At 48.4% G+C, this 24186-nt stretch overlaps 1 protein-coding gene across 1 annotated transcript; it reads left to right on the top strand.

Annotated features, from left to right (window-relative positions):
* Positions 1-14667: 14667 nt before the first annotated feature.
* On the top strand, positions 14668-22645 carry LOC308244336 (homeobox protein NANOG-like; the record flags this gene model as incomplete). The annotated part of the gene is given in 4 exon segments (XM_080660268.1): positions 14668-14706; positions 15919-16095; positions 16097-16749; positions 22264-22645. Coding segments are annotated over 4 exon segments (1251 nt in total).
* Between the last annotated feature and the right edge of the window lie 1541 nt (positions 22646-24186).

Raw genomic sequence — 24186 nt, 5'->3', positions numbered from 1 at the left:
TTGCATATTCATTCATTTATCCATTCTTCATTCAGCAGTTATTATTGAATGCTTATTCAGTGTCAGATACCGGAGTGCCACAAATACAGGAGGAAACAAATGAGACAAAAACAAACAATAGCAACAATGAAACCCTTACAAGCTGGCGGTAGGAAACATATATTAAACATAATTTACAAAGTAAATAATGAAGTGTGCTATCAGAACAGAAAGTGAGCAGGATAGGGAGACTGGGAAAGCTGGGTGGTCAGGATGGGCCTCCCGGAGAGGGAAGGAGGTAAATGCAAATGCGTGAATCATGGGAATATGGAGGTGCGATGAGGGAGCACAACGTCCCTGGCGTAGGGGTGAGCCTGGTGTGTGCACACAAAATGAGTTATGTCTGTAATTGCAAAGGGTTCATGGGATGTGTGTTCATCTGTCGAGGACCAGTTAAACAGACAAGGGATGGCTGCCAATGGAATACTAGGCAGCTACCCAAAAGCATAAGGACAGTCTCTATGATGTCACATGGAATGATCTCCAGGACACCCTGGTGAGTGAAAAAAAGCAAGGCGTTGCCCTGGCCAGGGTGGCTCAGGTGGCTGGGCATCATCCTGTACACTGAGAGGCTGCTGATTCGATTCCTGGTCAGGGCACATGCCGGGGTTGCAGGCTTACTCCCTGGTAAGGGGCATGCAGGAGATGGCCGTCAATGTTTTGCTCTTACATCGATGTTTCTCTTTCTCTCTCCCTCTCCCTTCCTCTCTCTCTAAAAATCATTTAAAAATCTTAACAAAAGAAAGCAAGGAGTGAAGTAGATTATATAGATTATATAGTATGTTGGCTTTAGAAATAGATTATATAGTATGTATAAGAAAAGGGGGAAATCAATATTAGAAAGATGCCAATTCTTTCTCAATTAACTTATAAATTTAATATGGGTTCCCCAAAGGAAACAGAAAAGCTACTTTAAAAAATATTTTATTTCATTGGTTTTAGACAGAGAGGAAGAGAGGGATAGAGAGACAGAAACACTGATGAGAAAGAAACATTGATCGGCTGCCCCCTGCATATCCCTTCTACCGGGGATCAAGCTGGATACTTGGGCACATGCCCGACGGGAATCAACCCATGACCTCGTGGTCCATAGGTCGACACTCAACCACTCAGCCATACCAGCTGGGCAGAAAAGCTACTTTTTAAAAAATATATATATATATTTTATTGATTTCTTACAGAGAGGAAGGGAGAGGGACAGAGAGTTAGAAACATCGATGAGAGAGAAACATCGATCAGCTGCCTCCTGCACACTCCCTACCAGGTATGTACCCGCAACCAAGGTACATGCCCCTGACCGGAATCGAACCTGGGACCCTTCAGTCCGCAGGCCGACGCTCTATCCACTGAGCCAAACCAGTTAGGGCAGAAAAGCTACTTTTTAAGAGCTAAGAAAATTCTTTTTTTTTTTTTAAATAATATATTTTTATTGATTTCAGAGAGGAAGGGAGAGGGAGTGAGAGAGAGAAACATCAATGATGAGAGAGAATCATTAATCAGCTGCCTCCTGCACACCCCATACTGGGGATGGAGTCTGCAACCCAGGCATGTGCCCTGACCAGGAATTGAACCCATGACCTCCTGGTTCATAGATTAACACTCAACCATTGAGCCATGCTAGCTGGGCAGAAAATTCTTGAAAAGAAGAATAAGGAGGCGGGCTAGTCCAACCAGACATTAAAACATTGTAAAACTATGGTTTAGCCCTAGCTGGTTTGGCTCAGTGGGTAGAGCGTTGGCCTGCAGACTGAAGGGTCCCAGGTTCGATGCCGGCCAAGGGCACATGCCCGGGTTGCAGGCTCCATCCCCAGTAGGGGGGGTGCAGGAAGGAGCCAATCAGTGATTCTCTTTCATTATCGATGTTTCTATCTCTCTCTCCCTTCCTCTCTGAAATAAATAAAAATATTTTTTTTAAATATTAAAAAAACAACAACTATGGTTTACAATTTGAAAATACTTTTTGTTTGGGAACATGAGTGGACAGATCAATAGAACAGAATGCCCAGAAACAGACCCAAACACACACAGGAAATAATAGATTATGCAATAAATTGTTTGGGGGAATATTTGGAAACACATTTGTATCTTTCCTGCCTTACTACACTAACATAAGCTGCAAACAGCTCAAAGATATAAATCTAAAATATGAAAGCATTAAAGTACCAGATTAAAAAAAATTTTTTTATATTCTTGAGATGGGTTTACTTAAGTATGACTCATAACTAAGAAGTCATCAACTTTGACCACAATAAACATTTTTAAATTTTCCATGGAAAAAAATCAAATCAAAGAAAGGGTGACCCAACAACATATGCAACACAAGGACCAGTTAAACAAGGGAGAGACGAAGTTACGTAGCATCAAAACAACTTGTATAAATGCTCAGCCTCACTTAAATGAAAACCACGACGAGATACCGCTTAGAGTCTTAGACTCAACGATTGGCAAAGATAAAACTAGTATTGCTGATAACATGTATGGCTCATGATCTATTTTTATTAGATAGTTCTGAGCTAGATTGAGACAAATTTCCCTTAAGCTGCTAAGTCACTGAGCTACAGGGCCCGGGGGCCTGGTCCTTCATATCCACCAGGACCGCTGTGGGAGCTCCCGGCCACAGTCCTCTGAGGCCCAGTCAAGGCTGCTCACCCTGCCATACCTGTAATCCTCCTTCGTGCCCCCACGCCAGCCCCCTTGGCCATCTCTTTCTCCCCACTGCTCTGCAATCCCTCTTGTCTGGACAACCCCCTGCTTCCCCGCTTTCCAAACCTTTTTTTTATTTTTCCAATCCTTTTCACTTGGCCCTTTGGAAAACGAGTTCTTGGGTAAAAATCACTCTGACTCTTTCCAGGCCCAGTCTATGCTTTACTCTGGGGCCAGGCAGGTAAGGAAAATAGGTGAAGGGTGAAGGGCTAGTGGCAAGGGGTCAATGCCTGTGCCCACACGGTGCGTGGTGAGAAGTTGGCAGGCAGAGAGCCCTGGCCCAGCTGCAGGGGGGAATGAGGAACGGGCATGGCCAGGTCTTCAGAAGTTTCAGGAGAGGCAAGAAACCCGCATATACTGCTGGTGGGAATGCAAAACGGTGCAGCGCCTTGAAAACAGTTTGGCAGTGCCTCAGAAGGTTAAACATCGAGTTAGTATACGACGCAGCAATTCCATTCTTCGGTATTTACCTGGGAGAACTGAAAAAAGTTCACACAAAAACTTGTACGAGAATGTGCCTAGTAGCAGTGTTCATGACGTCCCCGAAGTGGAAACAACCGGAAAGTCCATCAGTGGCTGAATGTCTGCACAAGAGGTGTAGCCAGGCGACGGAGTATTATTCAGCCAGAAGAAGGAACGAGGTACTGATTCCTGCTGCAACGGGGATGAGCCTTGGAAACACTGCGCCAAGTGAAAGGAGCCGGTCACAAAAGGCCGCTTACCGTAGGACTCCTTTGGGTGAAACGTCTGGAACAGGCAAGTCCATAGAGACAGGAAGCAGATGCTGGGGCGGGGGGGGGGGGGGGTGGCTGGGGGAGAAGGGAAATGGGGAGTGATAGCTGACAGGTACAGGCTTTCGATCTGAGATGAAGAACGTGTTCTAGAATTAGATCATGATGATGGTTGGACAACTTTACAAATATACTAAAAACCACGGACCTGTGCACGCAAAAATGATGAATTTTATGGTAAGGGAGTTCTCTCTCAGAAACAAGCAAGCGAACAAGCAGAAAGAGCCCGGCAATCTGGACCTTGGTGAGGACCGCAGGATGCTTTTCGTATTCACTTACTTTTTGACCAAGCAAAGCAAACTGGGGTTTGGCCTGCAGGCCACCAGTTCCGAAGCTTTCAACATAAATCATGCTCTTCTCTGAAGTCATCACTTCTCAGCCCCCCTCCCTCCTGTCGGCTTTCTTTCCTCCCCTTCCTTTTCCCTCTTGCAACTGCCCCAAGGCCTCTTCTAGACCTTTATCCTTGGCTGGCTGTCAAAGACCCTGCCTCCTCTGAAGTCCTTGCCCCTGAGCTGCAAGAACATTCACGGCAACGACAGACCCAAACTTACCACTTTCCTCCCCTCCCGGCCCGCCTTGTTCCACGGTCCATGTCTGTGGCCCATGCCACAGACAACCTGTCTGCTCAGCTCCTTTCCTTCCTCCAGTCCTTTCACCTCTCCTCCATCTCAGCTGCCACTGACCCGAGTTACTGTGGCCTCTCCTTTCCAGCTGTTTGTTCATGGCTTGCCCTTCCTATTCTTTGACCTCCAGCTGGTCTTTGATTCCCCTCCTCCTGTCTTCACTTCCTTCCCCCTCCCACAGGGATTCCACAGTTCCTCACCTTGACCACTCTCTTGACAACATTCTCGCTTCTCTTGATGCATCTCTCTGTTGGACTTGTCTGGAAAACCCAAGTCGGGTCAGCCTGGGCCCTGAGCTACGCTGGAGAAAATCGTGTGGCCTCAGAATCTGGTGCCATTAACTCACAGACATCAACTGTAACCCGACCCGTCAATACTGCACACCAACGACTCTGCCTCCCTCATCAACTCACCCTGTCACCCCCCACAGTGGCCACTTCAAACGCTCTCCACTGTCCCCAACCCTCTGACTTCACCCTCTGTTACACAGAAACTGAAGTTTTCCGACAGGAACGCTCCCATCAGCCTGCCATCAAGATGCCCACCTGGCTGATTGCACCCACTTGTCTGTCACCTCCCGAGGGGAAGACATGTCCTTTTTCTATTTGCCATGGTCTGAATACTTGTATTTATAATACAAATATTAGCAGACTCACAGGTTAAATCCTAATGCCCAGTGTGATGGTAGGAGGAGGTGGGTCTTTGGGAGGTGATTGGGGCATGAATGGGGTTCGTGCCCTTATAAAAGAGGCCCTGGAGGACCCCTTGCCCCTCTGCCATCCGGGGCAGTCTGCAACCTGATCAGGGCCTTCACCAGTCACTGAATCTGCCCTGGGACTTCCAGCCTCCAAAACAGAAACAACTGTGTGTTGTTTATAAGCCACCCAGTCTATGGCACTTGGTTCCAGCAGCTGGAACAGACGGACATCATCTAAGGCCAGTGCTTCCCTGTGCTAGATCCCATGCCCCCAATTCCACCTTTTGCTCCTAGAAGCTCTCTCAGGCTTCGGTGATCTCTCCGCTGATTCCTGGCCAAGAGCAAACAAGAATCCTCATATGTTGCCGTAACCGGTTTGGCTCAGTGGATAGAGCATCAGCCTGGGGACTGAAGGGTCCCAGGTTCGATTCCGGTCAAGGGCATGTACCTTGGTTGCAGGCAGATCCCCAGTGGGAGGTGTGCAGGAGGCAGCTGATCGATGTTTCTCTCTCATCAATGTTTCTAACTCTCTATCCCTCTCCCTTCCTCTCTGTAAAAAAATCAATAAAAAAATATTAAAAAAATAAAAGAATCCTCATATGTCTACCTCCGGCCCTGTACCCTTTGACCTTTGCCAGCAACTAGCCTCTTCCCCTTCTAAGCCAAAGAAGGTCTGAAAGAGTTGTCCACACTGGCTGCCTCAGTTCCACATACATCACTCGCTCCCCAAAGCAACCTGGCTTCTGCCCGCAATTCCACGGAAACATTTCTTGCAGACCAACCCCAGCGTCCTTGTTGCCCAATCTAACCAAGTCATTCACTTGTTTGGCTTCTCCGCAGCATCGAACACCCCGTAGACCTGCAAAGTGGCAGGTGATGCGATAGAGATTGTCTGTGGGAACGCATGGGAGAGACATTTCATCCAGCCTGGGGAGGGCCAGGGAGGGCTCCTTGAAGGAGGTGACATCAGGGCAGAGCCTGAAAAGATATGTATAAATTGCCCAAGCAAAGAAGGGGAACAAGAGCATTTAAAAAGTGGGAGGACTCTCAGAATTTGTGAAACTGCTAACAGGTCAACGTTCCTTGCAAGGTGACTGGCCGCTGTGGCTCTGTGCTGGTGCGCCTCATCCCTGCCCCAGGGGCACTGGCATAAGAAGTTGCTGATGATGGCCAGTATTGGCCTCTGCTATACCTTGGCCAGGGGCTGCACTGCCACCCTGGGCAACTTCGCCAAGGCCACCTTTGATGCCATCTCTAAGACCTACAGCTACCTCACCCTGGATCTCTGGAAAGAGACAGTGTTCACCAAGCCTCCCCATCAGGAATTCACTGAGCATCTTGTCAAAACCCACACCAGAGTTTCTGTGCAGAGGGCCCAGGCTCCAGCTGTGGCCACCACATAATTTTATACAAGAAAATAAAGTGAATTAAGCCTGCTAGAAATAATAATAATAAATAAACAAAATGTCATATTTCATATACTTTTTATTTTTTAAATATATTTTTATTAATTTCAGAGAGGAAGGAAGAGGGAGAGAGAGATAGAAACATCATTGATGAGAGAGAATCACTGATTGGCTGCCTCCTGCACACTCCCCACTGGGGACTGAGCCCGCAACCCGGGTATGTGCCCTTGACCGAATCGAACCTGGGACCCTTTAGTCCACAAGTCAACGCTCTATCCACTGAGCCAAACCAGTTACGACTTTCATATACTTTTTATATGTCAAGAAATACTATTCTTCTTTTGAATTTTTTCCGACCACTTAAAAATGTAAAAACTATGCTTAGCTCACGGGCTGTACAAGAACAGGCAGCGGACTAGGTTTGGCCCAAAGGCTGAAGTTTGCCAACTCTGATGGAAAGCAGGAGAGTGACGTAACTGGAACTGGTTTTTAGAAAGATGGATCAGAGTGGGAGCAAGTATGCCAGCCAAAGAGACTGGTGAGCAAGCACTCTGGGAGGGAAGATAAACAACTAGGTAAGTGACCCTGAGGATGGAGCTAAGGGGGTGGATTAGGGAGATACTGTGCCAGAGAGGGCTTAGAAAGCTCCCCTGCCACATCCCAATTAGGGGAAGAATTAAATAGGATTGGTACCTTTCCTTCCTACCTCGCTCCCTGGGAAAAAGCATGATCCTTAGAAGCCAGCGTAAGGGGAATAGGTATCACCAGTGTCTTCACAAATGGGAATAACCACAAGCTGCTTCTGGGTCGATTCCCCCCAAGAATAAATCCTGGGCTTTCCACTACCATGAGCCCGTAGATGTCCAGAGACTCTCTCAGTTTGGGGGAGTGCTTACAAGTGTTGTGGGCTGTTGACAAGAGCGTTGTTCACGTGGAATACTTAGGATAAAATACTTAGGATAAAATGAGCAAGGCTTTGAGCAGAAGGTCAGCACAATGGGAGGCCAGTGGGAACTCAGGGGAGTGGGTGACAGACATGATCAAGCAGGCAGCTGGTCATGGGAGAGCCTCCTTTGAGAGCAAGACATACAGCTCAGTCTTCCTTGACACAGGTGAGAGGTGGCATGCAGTGTGCACTCAAGTGATGGGTGTCCGATGGTCCCAGGAGTTGGTTTAGTTCCCTGCAGAGTGTGGGCATCCAGAGAGGATTCCAACATCTGCTCTTTTCCTGAGTCAGGAAGGCGCCACCAAACTCCTCCTGACTCTCTTCCTCCACCTGAACCCCCAGATAGAATCTCCTCCACGCTAGGTGAAGCCTAACCCTTTATCTCTTTTCTTCCCAAGCTAATGTTGATGGATAAATACCACGTCCTTCCCCATTCATGGGCTACCTCGGTCGTCTCAAAACCCAGCTGCGTAAATCAAAACTCTGGCTCTCTGCCTCAGCCCTTCCCACAGCAGGTGGGCGTTCCTCAGATCTCCTTACCCCCTGACAAAATGCCTGAAAGAAAGTGTCAAGAAGGAGGTTGTGTTTAGCATTGATTACTGCTCTATCTCTAAGAGAGGTGCGAGAAGAAATGGACCTGCATTTGGGGAGAGAGTTGGGTTGCTGAGCAGCACTGAGGCCCCACTTGAGTTCTGTGTGATAAAGTCAAAGTGTGAACCTTCAGCACGACTGAGTGTTTTCTCCCCAGCCACATTCAGCTGTCCAGCAAGGAATAGGTGAAAACGATGGCCCTGGCCGGGAGGCTCAGTTAATTGGAGCATCATCTTGTACACCAAAAGGTTGCAGGTGCGATTCCTGGTCAGGGCACATGCCTAGGTTGAGGTTTCAATCTCTGGTCAGGGCATGTATGGGAGATAACCGATTGATGTTTCTCACATCCATGTTTCTCCATTTCTCTCAAATCAATAAAAACATACAAAAATATGAGCAAGAAGGGTTGTGATGATTGGAAAGGAGGTTATGACCAGTTAAAAGATGGAGTGCCAGCCCTGGCCGGTTTGGCTCAGTGGATAGAGCGTCGGTCTGCGGACTGAAGGGTCCCAGATTCGATTCCGGTCAAGGGCATGTACCTTGGTTGTGGGCACATCCCCAGTGGGAGGTGTGCAGGAGGCAGCTGATCGATGTTTCTCTCTCATCAATGTTTCTAACTCTCTATCCCTCTCCCTTCCTCTCTGTAAAAACTCAAATATAGATAGATAGATAGATAGATAGATAGATAGATAGATGGAGGGCCAGTGGCATAGGGATCCCAAATGTGAGGAAGAATTGTCATATCAGAAAAAAGGAAGGAGCTAGAAATACAGTGGGAGGTAGAGGTTGAAGACTGGGATGTTAGACATGGAAATTCTGGAAGTGGTACTGCTCTTGCTATGATAAGGTCCAGGGTATGAGAAGGGTAGCAGATGGCCTTGGCAGCATAGAGGTCAAGGAACTGATAGCCTAGGTTTTGGATTAATTGTCTACATGGATGCAGAATTCATGAAGAAGAAAGTTGGGAAAGAGTAGAGGTGGACATCCATCGGTTGTCTCCCATACATGCCCTGACCAGAGATCAAAACCTCAACCTAGGCATGTGCCCTAACCAGGAATCGAACCTGCAACCTTTTGATGTATGGATGACGCTCTAACTAACTGAGCCTCCTAGCCAGGGCCATTGTTTTGATCTATTCCTTGCTGAACAGCTGAATGATCTTCCTGATTGCAAGTCACCTCCCTTCCTATGGGCACTCTACATTGTCCCCAGGGCACATGCCTAGGTTGAGGTTTTGATCTCTGGTCAGGGCATGTATGGGAGACAACCGATTGATGTTTCTCTCTCACATCCATGTTTCGCTCTCCACCTTGTACCAAAGGTGTTGGGAGGTTTGAGGGAGGAGGGAGGGACAAGGGCCAGGAAGTGGCAACGAGGAACATGGAAGAGGCTACTCCTACCGCCCGCTCTTTGGTACATGGATCTTGGAGGATAAAACCTTATCCTTAAGGACTGAGTGGAAGCAGTGTCCTCAGGAGAGAGTCGGGAGAGTAGAAAATAAGTTGGGGATAGAGAAGGTTTAGCTGGGGGTAGGCTGTGGGTCTCAAGACATGGTGGGAGCATTTGGCAGATGAGGAGTGAGACTGGGCAGATTAGGGATGATCAGAGTCATATGGGGTTGGGGTCCAGGTGACGAGGTGGGAGCCATGGGTTTTGGGCAGGATGGAGCATGATGGGGTCCTTTCCTCTACCTACATGTCCCTTAGACCCCTTCCTTTCTCTACTGAAACTCACTCCATAGGTGATCTAACCCAATGTCATGCCTTGGACCACTCTCGGCCAGTGAGTCCGTTATATCTTCACCTTCAGGCTCTCCATAGAGCTCCGACGAGCACATGTGATCGCCTGTAGACATCTCCACTTGGGTGTTTAAAAGACCCTCCAAGCCCTCGCTGGTTTGGCTCAGTGGATAGAGTGTCAGCCTCTGGACTGATGGGTTCCAGGTTCGATTCTGGTCAAGGGTATGTACCTTGGTTGCAGGCTCCTCCCCCGCCTAGGCCCTGGTCAGGGTTTGTGCAGGAGGCAACCAATCAATGTGTTTCTGTCACATCGATGTTTCTGTCTTTCCCTCTCTCTTCCACTCTCTCTAAAAATCAATGGAAAAATATCCTCAGGTGAGGATTAACAACAACAATAAAGTGCTAGGGATGATATGTTTAAAAAAAAAAAAAAATAGCCCTGACCAGTTTGGCTCAGTGGATAGAGCGTCAGCCTGCGGACTGAAGGGTCCCAGGTTCGATTCCGGTCAAGGGCATGTACCTTGGTTGCGGGCACATCCCCAGTAGGAGGTGTGCAAGAGGCAGCCGATGGATGTTTCTCTCTCATCGATGTTTCTAACTCTATCTCTCTCCCTTCCTCTCTGTAAAAAAATCAATAAAATATATTTAAAAAAATAATAAAAGACCCTCCAAATTGGAGGCATGAATCTATAAATTCACTTTTCCTCAAGTAAAAGGCAACGCTGCCATTCAGCCTTTTGATTTTCGACAAAGGCCTAAACATCACCCTAGAAACCTCTATTTCCTTTACCCTTCTCTATTCAACCCATCACCAAGTGCTAAAAACCCTAGCTTCAAAATCCCCCCAACCCATATCTCATGGCCTTTACCGCTGCTGCTGTCATCCTTGCTGCAGTCACTTCTCACCTGGTCCCCGCTGCCACACCTGCCCCCTCGGTCTATTTTCATGGAGCAGCCAGAGTGAATTTTCCAAAACATACATCGAAGCCAGTGACTCCTCTCCTTTGGCGTCCCACAGTCCCCACCACAGAACTTCGGGTCCATGTCCAAGCCTTGTAAGATCTGGCTACTCTGCACCCCAGTCCCACTGTGCTCACCCTTGTTCACTCCACCCAACCCACACTGGCCTCCTTGCCCTTCTCAGACATTCGAGCCATCCCCAGCTGAGGTCTTTGCCCGGAATGCTCGTTCCTTGCCACCTTCAGAGCTCTGCTCCAATGTCACCTTCTCAGAGAGGCCTTCCCTGTCCGTTCTGCCCCAAACAGCCCCCCCACACTCTGTGCCTTATTCTGCTTTGTTTTTCTTCACATATACCATATATTCCATAGAGCTCACTACTGTTCCTGCTTATTTGATTAATTTCTGTCTCCACTGGAGTGGGTTCTTGGAGGGCATCCCACCTTTTTCTTGGCTGTATCTCCACACTCTGCTTCAAACTGCTCCCAGCTCATAGTGGGGGCGTAATAAGTATTTGTTAAAAGAAAAAATAGGTGAACTAAGGAAGGCTATTCTATGTGACGTGGGCCTCAAGAGCTCATTGTGACTGTCAGCGGCTGAATCCTGACCGTTGGTTGTATGCATTCCCGCCATAGCAATTCTAATGCTCCTCCGAGGTAATTAATCTTCTGCGTTAGGCAGAGAGTCTGGGAGGAGTAGCAGTGAAGAGCTTGTCGACGTATATTTTATTTTTGGTGTCGATAGTAGGTCTTGGGCAGGGCAGGAAGAGAATATGCATTTCTCAGCATGATAGCAAACATGCCCTTTTCCTAAAGGTCAGGAACAACTTTCTGCCTTCCATGGCATGAGCCTCTGTGACCTCCGAAAGGAGGAAGGAAGCAGGCTTGGAGCACCCACCTGCACCCCACTCGTGGATTGCCTTTTGGAGTCCAGGGGCTGGTGCACATCAGTGTTCATCTGGCTGAACCCTGGTGGGGGAACTCTACCTGAACTTGAGGCTGGGGGAGAAGCAAGGTCATTCTTGTTTGAGAAAGTGAAATGTGGTATCTGAAGGAGGAGGAGTGGGGACAGAAGCTTTTTTAAAAAAATATTTTATTGATTTTTTACAGAGAGGAAGAGAGAGGGATAGAGAGTTAGAAACATCGATGAGAGAGAAACATCGATCAGCTGCCTCCTGCACACCCCCCACTGGGGATGTGCCCGCAACCAAGGTACGTGCCCTTGACCGGAATCGAACCTGGGACCCTTGAGTCCGCAGGCTGACGCTCTATCCACTGAGCCAAACCGGTTTCGGCAAGAAAGGTCATTCTTGTTTGAGAAAGTGAAATGTGGTCTCTGAAGGAAGAGGAGTGGGGACAGAAGCTTTTTTTAAAAATATTTTATTGATTTTTTACAGAGAGGAAGAGAGAGGGATAGAGAGTTAGAAACATCGATGAGAGAGAAACATCAATCAGCTGCCTCCTGCACACCTCCTACTGGGGATGTGCCCGCAACCAAGGTACATGCCCTTGACCGGAATCGAACCTGGGACCCTTCAGTCCGCAGGCCGACGCTCTATCCACTGAGCCAAACAGGTTTTGGCGGGGACAGAAGCTTTCAAGAGAGAAGGCACCACAAGGGAAAAGGCCTCCAGGAAGTAGGAGCAAGGCAGCTTGGCTCTGAAGGTTGATACGGCCAGAGAGCCTTGGAGAGTGACTTGGGGGGGAAGGGGGGTCTGGCCAGACCAGGCAGGGCCCTGTGGGCTACAAGAACAATTTTGAACTTGACTCAGAGTGAGAAGCAGCCCTTTCACAATGTGACAAGATCAATTGCTCCGTTGGTTGGGGATCATCCCATGCACCAGAGGGTTTCGGGTTCAAGTCACAGTCAGGGCACATGCTCGGATTGCAGGCTCGATCCCGTGTAAGGGATGTGCAGGAGGCAGCAGCTCGATGTTTCATTCTCACATCGATGTTTCTCTCTCTCTCTCTCTCTCTCTCTCTCTCTCTCAAGACAATTTTTTTTTTTTTTTGGAAAAAAATAGCAACAAAAAATAAACAGCAACAGATCCTGGCAGAATGGGTTGGAGTGGGCAGAGAAGATGCAGGGAAACCAGGGAATCTGTTGGCAAATGGCTAAGTGAGAGATGATGGTGCCTTAGACCAGTGAGAAAGGTGGTACAAAAAGCATGAATTTTACAAGTATTAAGAGTTCAGTTGGCGGAGATTGGTGATAAGTCAGATACAGAGGATGAGGGAGAAGGAAGATCAGGAGACACCGTGCTTCCTGCTGGAGGGTGGAGGGATGGGGTGCCATTTATGAGGCGGGGAAGACTCGGAGTGAAGAGGCAGAGGAGGAAGCACACAGATGCTGAACCAGAGAAGAGGGCTACCTGGAGTGTCACAGAAGTCAAGGCAAACACCAAAACCAAAGTTAAAGCATGTGTGATGGGCTGAGAGCAAACCTTGGCCATGTATACAACAGCTTCAGCATGAAAAATATAGAGGATCGTGAAAGAAATAGGAAAACGAACAATAACCTGATAGAAACCTGGGCAACTGATACGGAAGGGTGATATGCAGAATAAAGGGTCCAAATCTCCAGTAAACATATGGAAAGATGCCCAATGCCCCTAGAATTTGGAGGAATGTACATGTGATGGGTTGAATTGTATCCCCTCAAATAAGATACGCTGAGGTCCTAAAACCCAGTACCTCAAAACGTGGCCTTATTAGGAAATAGGGTTGTCACAGATGTAAGTCGTTAAAATGAGTTCACTGTTGGGTAGATTTGTGCCCTAATCCAAAATGACTAGTGTCCTTCTTGTGAAATGAAAGCCACTCGATGACAGAAGGACAGGGAGAGTGCCACGTGAGGACAGAGAACTTGGAATGAAACACCAACACTGAGCCTCACAGAAGCTAGGAAAGGGAAGGAGAATCCCTCCTCCTGAGTTCAGAGAGAGCGTGGGCCTCTGGAAACGTGACCTTGCACTTCTGGTCTCCAGAACTGTGAGATATTTGTGCTGTTTTGTTTTTTTAATTTTTAATTTTATTGATTTCAGAGAGGAAGGGAGAGGGAGAGAGAGAGAGAGAGAAACATCCATGAGGAGAGAGAATCATGGACCGGCTGCCTCCTGCACGCCCCCTACTGGAGTGGACTGAGCCTGCAACCTGGGCATGTGCCCTTGATCAGGAATTGAACCCGGGACCCTTCAGTCCGCAGGCTGACGCTCTAACCACTGAGCAACACCGGCTAGGGCTGTGCTGTTTTTTAAAGACATGGATTTTTTAAAATTCTCACCAGAAGATACGTTCTTTTTTAAGTTTTATTAGTTTTACTATTTTTTTTCTGAAGAACGAGCTTTTTAAAATATATATATTTTTTTATTGACTTCAGAGAGGAAGGGAGAGGGAGAGATAGAAACATCAATGATGAGAGAGAATCATGGGTCAACTGCCTCCTGCATGCCCCCTACTGCGGATCGAGCCTGCAACCCAGGCATGTGCCTTTGACTGGAATCGAACCCGGGACCCTTCAGTCCACAGGCCAACACTCTATCCACTGAGCCAAACCAGCTAGGTTCTTATCGATATGTTCTTATTGATTTTAGAGAGAGGGGAAGGAAGAGAGAGGCAGAAAGAGAAACATCAATGTGAGAAATATCAAACGGTTGCCTTCTGTACACACCCCAACTAGGAATTAAACCCGAAACCTTTTGGTGTGTGGGTCAACCAACTGAGCCATCCGGCCAGACATACATCTCTGGTTCTTTAAAGTCACCAAGTCTGTGGTACTTCGTTACAACAGTCCTAGAAACTAATACAGTAAATTAAAACATTGAAATGCCTTATTTCTCTCATCAGCTTGGCAAAAAGAAAAATACCACACACACACACACACACACACACACACACACACACACACACACAAGGATTCTAATATCCAGTGCTGGCAAGAATGTGAGAAAATTCCCACGCCAACTGCTGGTTGGAGCGGGGTTTACCGACACCTATTTGAAGGGCAATTTGGCAGCACACCATCAAATGAAAGTCAGAAGGCCCATGACCTAGAACTCTGAGACTCCTGGTCTTTCTCTCATGGAGAAAGTCAAATGCTTACGAAGGAGTTATGTTCTTTGCAGTCGTTTTGTAGTAGCACAAGCCGGCAAATCCATCACGCCCATCGATGGAGAATGGTTACAAAAACGGGTTTGGGAGGCTTCACTGTGGAGGTAAGGAAGCTTAAGCTCCAGGGCCCCTCACTTGCATCGGCTCCTTTGAATTCCCAGAGGGGCTCTAGGCATTTCTCTAGGTAACTTTGTACTATTTTTCTTAAAGAGGTTCCTCACAAATGCATAAGCTTCAGGCCCCCTAAAACTTGAATCTGCCCCTGTTACGCTTTATAACACATGACAACCGTTTTAAAAGAAACAAGGCAGCCCTGGGCCAGGAACTCCGCTGGTTAGACCAGTGGTCGGCAAACTCATTCGTCAACAGAGCCAAATATCAGCAGGACAACGATTGAAATTTCTTTGGAGAGCCAAATTTTTTAAACTTAAACTTCTTCTAACGCCACTTCTTCAAAATAGACTCGCCCAGGCCGTGGTATTTTGTGGAAGAGCCACACTGAAGGGGCCAAAGAGCCGCATGTGGCTCGCGAGCCGCAGTTTGCCGACCACTGGGTTAGAGCTTCATCCTGATATGCAGGTTTAATCCCTGGTCAGGACACACAAGAATCAACCAAAGAATGCATAAGTAAGCGGAACAACAAATTAATGTTTTTCTCTCTCTTTCTCTTTCTCAATCAATAAGTAAAATATATTTTTTTATTTTTATTGACTTTAGAGAGGAAGGGAGAGGGAGAGAGAGAGAAACATCAATGATGAGAGAGAATCATTGATCAGCTGCCTAGAGCCCGCAACCCGGGCATGTGCCCTTGACCGGACTCAAACCCAGGACCCTTCAGTCCGCAGGCCAATGCTTCATCCACGGAGCCAAACCAGCTAGGGCAATACGTAAAAATTAAAATAAAAAGTAAAAACAGATCTTTTTGCAAAATTGGCTGGTTGGTACCTGTTACTCCAAAGCTGACCTATTTTCTCCCTTCTTTTTGATACTTTTCCATCTGGAGATCTTCATATTTCTCTCTAAGCTCTTCTAGCTAAATAATTAAGCCTGGGTCTTTTTCTTTTTTTTAAATATATTTTTATTGATTTCAGGGAGGAAGGGAGGGAGAGAGAGATAGAAACATCAATAAAGAGAATCATTGATCAGCCGCCTCCTGCATGCCCCCCACTAAAGATTGAGCCCGCAACCCAGGCGTGTGCCCTTGACCGGAATCAAACCCAGGGCCCTTCAGTCTACAGGCTGAGCCAAAGCGGCAAGGGCTGAGTCTTTCTTACAATCTAGCTCTTTGGTGTTTTTTTCTCTCTCCTTCAACTCAGCAACGTGAGTGTGGATTCGGCTTATCCCCAGAGCCTGCCCTGCTCCCATCATCCAATTCTAGGGAGTCTTCACCAGTGCCTGAAATTTATGAGCCTGAAAAAAACGCTGCATCCTTGCGAATGTCACCTGCTGAGGCGCTCCACACGGAGACGGCAGTTTCTTCTCTTCCTCCCTCCCATGGACCTGCTTGTTCAGAACAGCCCTGATTCTCCCACCAGTCCCAGCACAACACTACCCACTTCTGCAGAGAACAGGACAGGGACGGAGGAGAAAGCCCAGGTCAAGAAACAGAACATTGGAACCGTCTGCTCACAGGCCCAGCTCTGTGTACTCAATGAGAGATTCCAGGAACAGGAACGTCTCAGCCTCCAGCAGAGGCAAGAACTTTCCAACATCCCGAACCGTAGGTACAAACAGGGTAAGACCTGGTTCCAGAACCAGAGGGTGAAAGGTAAGAGGTGGCAGAAATACAGCTGGCCAGAGAATAGCCACCGTGTGACCCAGGTGAGCTCAGCACCTACAGAGTGCCTGGGCCTCTCCTCCTGTCACCGGGGATGCCTGGCGAGCGTTTCTGGAAACCTTCCCTTGTGGAGCAACCATTCCTGGAACAGCCCATCTTGGAAGTACCCTGCCTGGAATGGTCACACCTGGTGTCCCCAAGCATGGGATAACCAGGTTTGGAACAACCAGGCTTGGAACAACCAGTTCTATAGTTATGGAGAGGAATCCCTGCAGCCCCAGATCCAGTTCCAGCAAAGTCCTGTCCGTGATTTGGAGGCCTCCTGGGAAACTGCTGGGGAAACCTCTGATGCAATACTGAAAGCCCCTAAGTATTGTGGTACCCAGCAAACCACGGATTTATTCCCAGATTACTCCATGAACATATGGCCTGAGTCCACAAACATACAGCCATGAACACAGTGTGATGATGGGTATATGATTCAATCTCAGTTTGGGCAGTGGCTTTATTACCTCTCCTAGGACTTTTCTTTTCTTTTTTTTTTTAAATATATTTTATTGATATTTCACAGAGAGGAAGGGAGAGGGATAGAGAGCTAGAAACATCGATGAGAGAGAAACATCGATCAGCTGCCTCCTGCACACCTCCCACTGGGGATGTGCCCGCAACCAAGGTACATGCCCTTGACCGGAATCGAACCCGGGACCTTTCAGTCTGCAGGCCGACGCTCTATCCACTGAGCCAAACCGGTTTCGGCTCTCCTAGGACTTTTCTATGTATCTCTGCCTTTATATGCTGCTTCTCATTATGCCTACTGTGTCAATTTGGAGGGGGAGGGTAATGACTGGAGTCTAAGCAAAGAGGTTTCTGCAGTCTTGCTGCTATTAGACAAATGATAAAAGATGCCTCTGGCTATAGATAACTAGAGGCCCAGTGCACAAAATTTGTGCACTGGGGTGGAGGTGTCCCTCAGCCCAGCCTGCACCCTCTCCAATCTGGGACATCGCTCTCACAATCCGTGACTGCTGGCTCTCAACCGCTTGCCTGCCTGCCTGCCTGTCTGATTGCCCCTAACTGCTTCTGCCTGCCAGCCTGATCACCCCCTAACCCAGGGGTGGGCAAACTTTTTGACACAATGGGTTCTTAAACTAGACCGGAGGGCCAGAACAAAAGCATGGATGGAGTGTTTGTGTGAACTAATATAAATTCAAAGTAAAGGAGCGGAGGGGAGAGCAAGAGAACCCTCGGCTCTTTCGGCTCCGCAGGCCGGATAGAACAGCCGAATGAGCTGGATCCAGCCCGCGGGCTGTAGTTTGCCCACGGCTGCCCTAACCACTCCCCTGACAGCCTGATCGACACCTAACTGCTCCCCTGCTGGCCCAATTGCCCCCAACTGCCCTTCCCTGACAGCCTGGTCATTCCTAATGCCCTCCCCTGCCAGCCTGGTTGCCCCTAACTGCCCTCCCCTGCTGGCCATCTTGTGGTGGCCATCTTGTGTGAGGGTGTGATGTCAATTTGCATATGACCTCTTTATTACACAGGATTAGATACAATACTAGATCTAGTATTTGGATAACTAACTCTAGATCGAGAATCTTAACCTCAAAAATGGAAAGTAAAACTACAAAGGTGTGTGAGAAAGGATTATTCCTATTTCCTGGGATTGGGCGGCTTGTTAAAAACCTCAGTTCAGGTGAATGGTTAAGCTGTCATATGCTGCACTGATTTCCTCTGCCCCTCTTGCTGTTTCACTACAACCCTTAATTTATTACTCAAGTAGTTTGCCGTGTCATGACAATAATACCAGTTTGGCTGGTTGGTTTATACGTTTACATACAAATAAATAAAACGACTATTTAAAAAATAAAATCAAATAAGTAAAAACAAAGGAGGCAGATACCTAGAGGGAAGGGTTTCACCAAGCCCCTGGATTCTCGCCGAGAAGAGCTGCAAGTTGGTTCGTCATCTGAAAGCCCCTAGTCCAGGGGTGGGCAAACTTTTTGACTTGAGGGCCACAATGGGTTCTTAAACTGGACCGGAGGGCCGGAACAAAAGCATGGATGGAGTTTTTGTGTGAACTAATATAAATTCAAAGTAAAGGAGCGGAGGGGAGAGCAAGAGAACCGGATAGAACAGCCGGATCCGGCCCGCGGGCAGTAGTTTGCCCACGGCTGCCCTAGTCACTTAAGTGGGCACTTTCAGTGGATGAGAAATGGCAGACTTCTGGGAGGGACGGTGACAAATGGGGCGCCATGAGTGTGAACAGTCCTTTCAAGAAACCTGGAGGCCCAGGCTGATGCGCTGCAGGAGAAAGTCTTGCGGGGGAAGGTGTTTTGACGAGGAAGAGGCTCTGGCTCTGTGTTGAGGAGACAACCAGGAGTGCCCAGCACTGAGGCTGAGTAACAGCAAGACTGAATATATCTGTCATTTTGGCGGCTCAGCCTCCAAATACCCTTCCAATTTGGGGAATTATCTTAAACCCACACCTCCCATCACAGAAACAGAAATGGATCAGGCATTACCCGCTTCCACCCACTGGGCACCGAACATGGGCGTATGACCCAGCCCGGGGCCGTCTGGGCTCCCAAGTAGGTGACTTGTCCTGGAGTGGCTGTGCCAGCGACCATATCTGTGATTCGGTCTTGGCTGCCCTTTGCCCTCTTGGTTCAGGCCTGTTTTCTTTTTCCTTTTTAATATATGTTTATTGATTTCAGAGAGGAAGGGAGAGGGAGAGATAGAAACATCAGTGATGAGAGAGAACCACTGATTGGCTGGTTCCTGCACATCCCCCACTGCACATCCCCCACTGGGGATCGAGCCCCCCACCCGGGCATGTGCCCTGACCGGTAATCGAACTGTGACCTCCTGGTTCACAGGTTGACGCTCAGCCACTGAGCCACGCCTGCCGGGCAGGCCTGTTTTCTAAGCTGCTTCTCTAGCCTTCCTGCCATTCTGTGAGCCACTCCACATTCTACCAATAAATCCCTTTCCTGCCCAAGCCAGCTGGTTGGTTTCCTGCATTTGCCACCAAGAACGTGACTGGTCCAAGCAGCTTCCTCAATCTCATGCTTTCTTCCTGAAAAATTTTCTGGAATCTTTGATGTCTGCTACCACTCGCTTCAACTGGAATTTCACAAAGGGTGATATTTGATCTGGCACATAGGGAACGGGTTGACTTACTGCGGGGTTAGGACTAACCCCAATCTTGTGCTCTGCTGTCCAGGAACCCAGGACCCTGAAAGTCTGAGATCCCTTCCCAGCGCGAGATAACCCGCCCGATGGGAAGGTTCCCAGGACTCTCAGCACTTGGAGCTTTTGTTTCCTGTGCGAGAGATAAAACGATGGAGTGGAGAGAGCGTGAGATTTAGACTCAGGAGACTGTGTACGCGTCCAAGCTTGCCCTTAGCTAACCGTGTGCCGTTAGGCAAGTGTCTAAAATGCTCTGAGCTCCAGTCTCCTCATTTGTAAAGGGAGACACCAACTGTACCGCCGGCGAGCAATCGGGAAAACCCTGGCGGCCCCCACGGAAGACAGAGGCGGAATCGGTTTTCATGCAAAAGTGATGCTTTGTTCCTCAGCCCTCAGAAATGTGGACTGAGGAGGATCCGGGCCTGGGGCAAGCTGCCGGCCTTGGAGGTTAGTGCTCCCTGAGCCCCAGGGGCCGGCTGGTGGGGAAGCCCTGCCCAGTCAAGGCGGTGACTCAGCAGGACAGGCCAAGTGCAAGACTTCCACTGACCTGGGCAGCGAGTGAGACAGAGACCCAGGGACAGGGATGGGAGCTCAGAGGAGAAGTGGGAGCCCTGAGCAGGCGGGAGGCGCGAGGAGGAGTCAGGGCAGAGAGGCGTTGGCGGTGCTGGCTGCAGAGGCTGCTGGTACCTGCCCCGCATCCCTCCGGTCCTCTTCAGTCCACCCGCAGGCACAGGACGGAGATGGTGGCCTGTGCATGGATGCTTTCTCCTCCACTGCCCTCCTGGCTCTGCCTCTCAGCCTGAGGGCTTTTGCTGGAGCTGTGGGAACTTGCTCAGCCCCTTGCGCAGGGCGGCCCGGAGGGGCCAGAGGTTTCAAAGCTCCAGGCCGTGCGAGTCCGTGGGTACATCCCCGCAGTGCTGCGCTGTGCTCTGCGTGGCCCCGCCGCTGGCCCCCAGAGGGACTGAGCCCCGCGAGGTAACCCACTCGCGGGCTTCCCTCACTCCCTGCCTCACTTTCCCTCTCCCTCCGCTGTGCTTCCTGGAATCTCCTCCAAAATAAACTACCCAGTTCTCGCCTCAGGGTCTTTGGGGGCACCTGGATTTAGACATTAGCACTGGAGGAGAGAAGCAGAAACGGAAAACCTACCTCAGGCGCGGAGAAGCTGTGGACAGTTGTTCAGGGGCAGCCAGAGGAGGGCCCGCTGCCTCCTGAGTGACAGTCCGGTGGCCAAGGCCCATTGTGCTGACGGGGAGGATGTCCCATTCGTGAATCCCTGAGGGATCTCTGCTCCCTTCAGCCTGAAAGCACCTAACCAGATTCCTCCTAAGGATAGCAGCTGTTTGTTAAGCACCTACTACGTGTCAGGCATTCTCTCTCATTCTCATGACAGCTTGCAAAGGAGGTAATATTCTCTTCCAACAAACAGAACAGTGTGGTACTGGCCTAAAGACAGACATGTAGACCAATGGATTAGAATAGAGAGCCCAGAAGAACATCTTCAGATATAAAGTCAATGGATTTTGGAGGGAAAGAACAGTCTCTCTCCCAAATGGAGCTGGGAAAACTGGATATCCACGTGCAGAAGAATGCGGTTGTACCTTCACCTCCTACCACATTTAACTCAAAAATAGATCAAAATTTAACTCAAAATAGATCAAAGAGCTAAATCTAAGAGCTAAAACTATACAACGCTTAGAATAAAAACTAAGAGCAAATAGTTATGATGTTGGATCTGGCAACGGTTTCTTACATATGATACCAAAAGCACAGGCAGCAAAAGAAGAAACAGATCAATTGGACTTAATCAAAATTTAAAACTTTTGTGTACCAAGGGACATTATCAAGAGAGTGAAAAGAGCCGGTCGGTGAGGCTCAGAGGTTGAGCGTTGGATCATGAACCAGGAGGTCACGGTCAGGGCACACGCCCGGGTTGCTTGTGCGCTTGATCCCCAGTGGGGGAATGTAGAAGGCAGCCGATGTTTCTCTCTCATCGATGTTTCTATCTCTCTATCCCTCTCTCTAAAATCAATAAAAAAATATTTTTAAAAAAGAGAGTGAAAAGACAACCCAAAGAATGGGAACAAATCTTGTGAATCATTTATCTGATAAGGATTTAATATCCAGTTTATATAAAAAAAAAACGCCTACAAATCATCACCAACCAACCAACCAACACAATTAAAGAATGGGCCAAGCACTTAAGGCATTTACTAATGAAGATACAAAAATAACCAATAAGCACATGAAAAGAGGCTCAACATCATTAGTCATTCGGGAAAGGTACGTCAAAACTACAGTCAGATACCACTTCACCCCTCTAGGATGGTTATTTTATAAAAATGGAAAATAATACGTGTTGGCAAGGATGTTACAATGGATTGAATTGTGTCTCCTCCCCACTCGCAAATTCATATGTTGAAGCCCTAGCTCCTAAAGCGATGGTGTCCTTATAAGAAGAGAAAGAGGCGCCCTCGGCGGCCCAGGTCTGTCTCCTGCTTCCACAGGGTTTGGACGGAACAGGCCCAGGGACGCCCCTTCTCCCTCCTCCGGCCACTCTCCTGCGTCTTAGCCAGTCTCCACCTGCAGAACCACCTCCGGGACCAGCCAACACACCGGGTTTTTTCCTGCCTTAACTCCTTATTGCCGAACAGCCATGAGCTCCCAAATTCATCAGCGTTATCCCCCCCCCCCCCAGGTGGAGGCTGCCGCCACCCGCCTGGCCCCTGCCTCTGCGGCCTCCACACCCACCTCTCCCTGGGCTTCTGTTTCGATGGGACCATGTGGCTCTCCAGGGCTGGGCCACTCCTTCCTCCAGGTGGCGGAGAGGAAGCGTGAGGGCGCCGAGCACCTTAAAGCCGCCAGACCAGCGAGGTGGCCGCGTTCTCTTCCAGGACGTGCAGGAGCCGCCCAAGGGGAGCGCCACGGAGGCCGCCCTGGCCTGGGAGCGGAGCCTGCGCCAGGCCCTTGTGGCGCTGCAGGCCTGGGTTCTGCCCGCAGGCCCTCGTCTCTGCGACTTCCTGCAGAACCACTTCCTGGGCCAGGAGGTGAAGCTCATCAGGAAGATGGGCCACACCTGACTAACCTTCGCTGGCTGGCCAGCTCCAGGCTGGGCTGGGCGAGTATCTATTCCAAAGGCTCACCCTCAAGCACAACTAGGAGCCTTTAAGCGGCCCCTCAGCATTCCCCTATGTCTGGCTTGTCAGAGCCTCTCCCCGAAACTACCCATTCTTCAACCGCCCTGAAGCCCTCGCCCATGCACTGGACCAAATGGAACAATAAAGATTTTTGCAGCAAAAATAAATAAATAAATAGATAGATAGATAGATAGATAGATAGATAGATAGAAGAAGAAGAAGAAGAGAGTAAGAAAGGCTCGAGTTCTCTCTCTCTCTCTCTCTTTTTTAAAAAATATATATATTTTATTGATTTTTTTTTTAGAGAGGAAGGGAGTGGGATAGAGAGTTAGAAACATGTATCAGCTGCCTCCTGCACACTCCCTACTGGGGATGTGCCCACAACCAAGGTACATGCCCTTGACCGGAATCGAACCTGGGACACCTCAGTCGGCAGGCCGACGCTCTATCCACTGAGCCAAACTGGTTAGGGCCTCTCTTTTTTAAATAATATATTTTTATTGATTTCAGAGAGGACGGGTTAGGGAGAGAGAGATAGAAATATCAATGATAAAAGAGAATCATTGACCGGCTGCCTCCTGCACGCCTTACACTGGGGATCAAGCCCGCAACCCTGGCATATGCCCTGACCGGGAATCGAACCATGACCTCCTGGTTCATGGCTCCATGCTCAACCACTGAGCCACGGTGGTCGGGCCCTCTCTCTCTCTTTCTGTCCCTGAGCACTCACACCAATACCAAGGGAAGGCCATGTGAGGGCACAGCCCGAAGACCTCCATCTGTAAGCCAGCAAGAAAGCTCTCACCAGGAACCAAACTTGCCCATACCTTGATCTTGGACTTCTCAGCCTCCAGAATTGTGAGAAATAATACATTTCTGTTTAAGCCACAGAACGTAAAAATAGTGCACCCTCTATGGAAGACAATTTGGCAGTTCCTTAAAAAGCTAAGTATAGAATTTACCATATGATTCAGCAATTCCACTTCTAGGTATATAGAATTGAAAGCAGGGTCTCAAAGAGGTATTTATATACATTATATACAAATATTTGTATATACTAGTAATTTGTATTTGTATATAATTAAATATTTGTATATAATTATTTGTATATAATTGCAGAAGTATTCATGATAGACAAAAGGTGGAAAACACCCAATAGATGAACGCACAAACAAAATGTAGTATAATCATACAATTGAATACTATTCAGTCTAAAAAAAAATAAAATTCTGACACAAGTTACAACATCAATGAATCTTTAAGACATTGTGGTAAGTGAAGGAACTCAGATGCAAAAGAACAGTATGATTCCACTTATATGAGGTCCCCAGAACAGGAAAATTTATAGACAGAAAGAATGGAGGTTACCAGGGCTGGGGTGGGGGCTGGGAGGAATGGGGAGTTATTGTCTGATGAGTAGAGAATATGTTTGTGATGAAAAGGTTCTGGAAATAGTTGGTGATGGTTATAAAACTTTTTAAACG

The sequence above is a fragment of the Plecotus auritus genome (genome assembly GCF_963455305.1).
Source record: "Plecotus auritus genome assembly, chromosome: 3".
NCBI classification, from domain to species: Eukaryota; Metazoa; Chordata; class Mammalia; order Chiroptera; family Vespertilionidae; genus Plecotus; species Plecotus auritus.
Note: the sequence above shows the minus strand (reverse complement) of the source record. Positions and strands in the feature narration are given on the sequence as shown.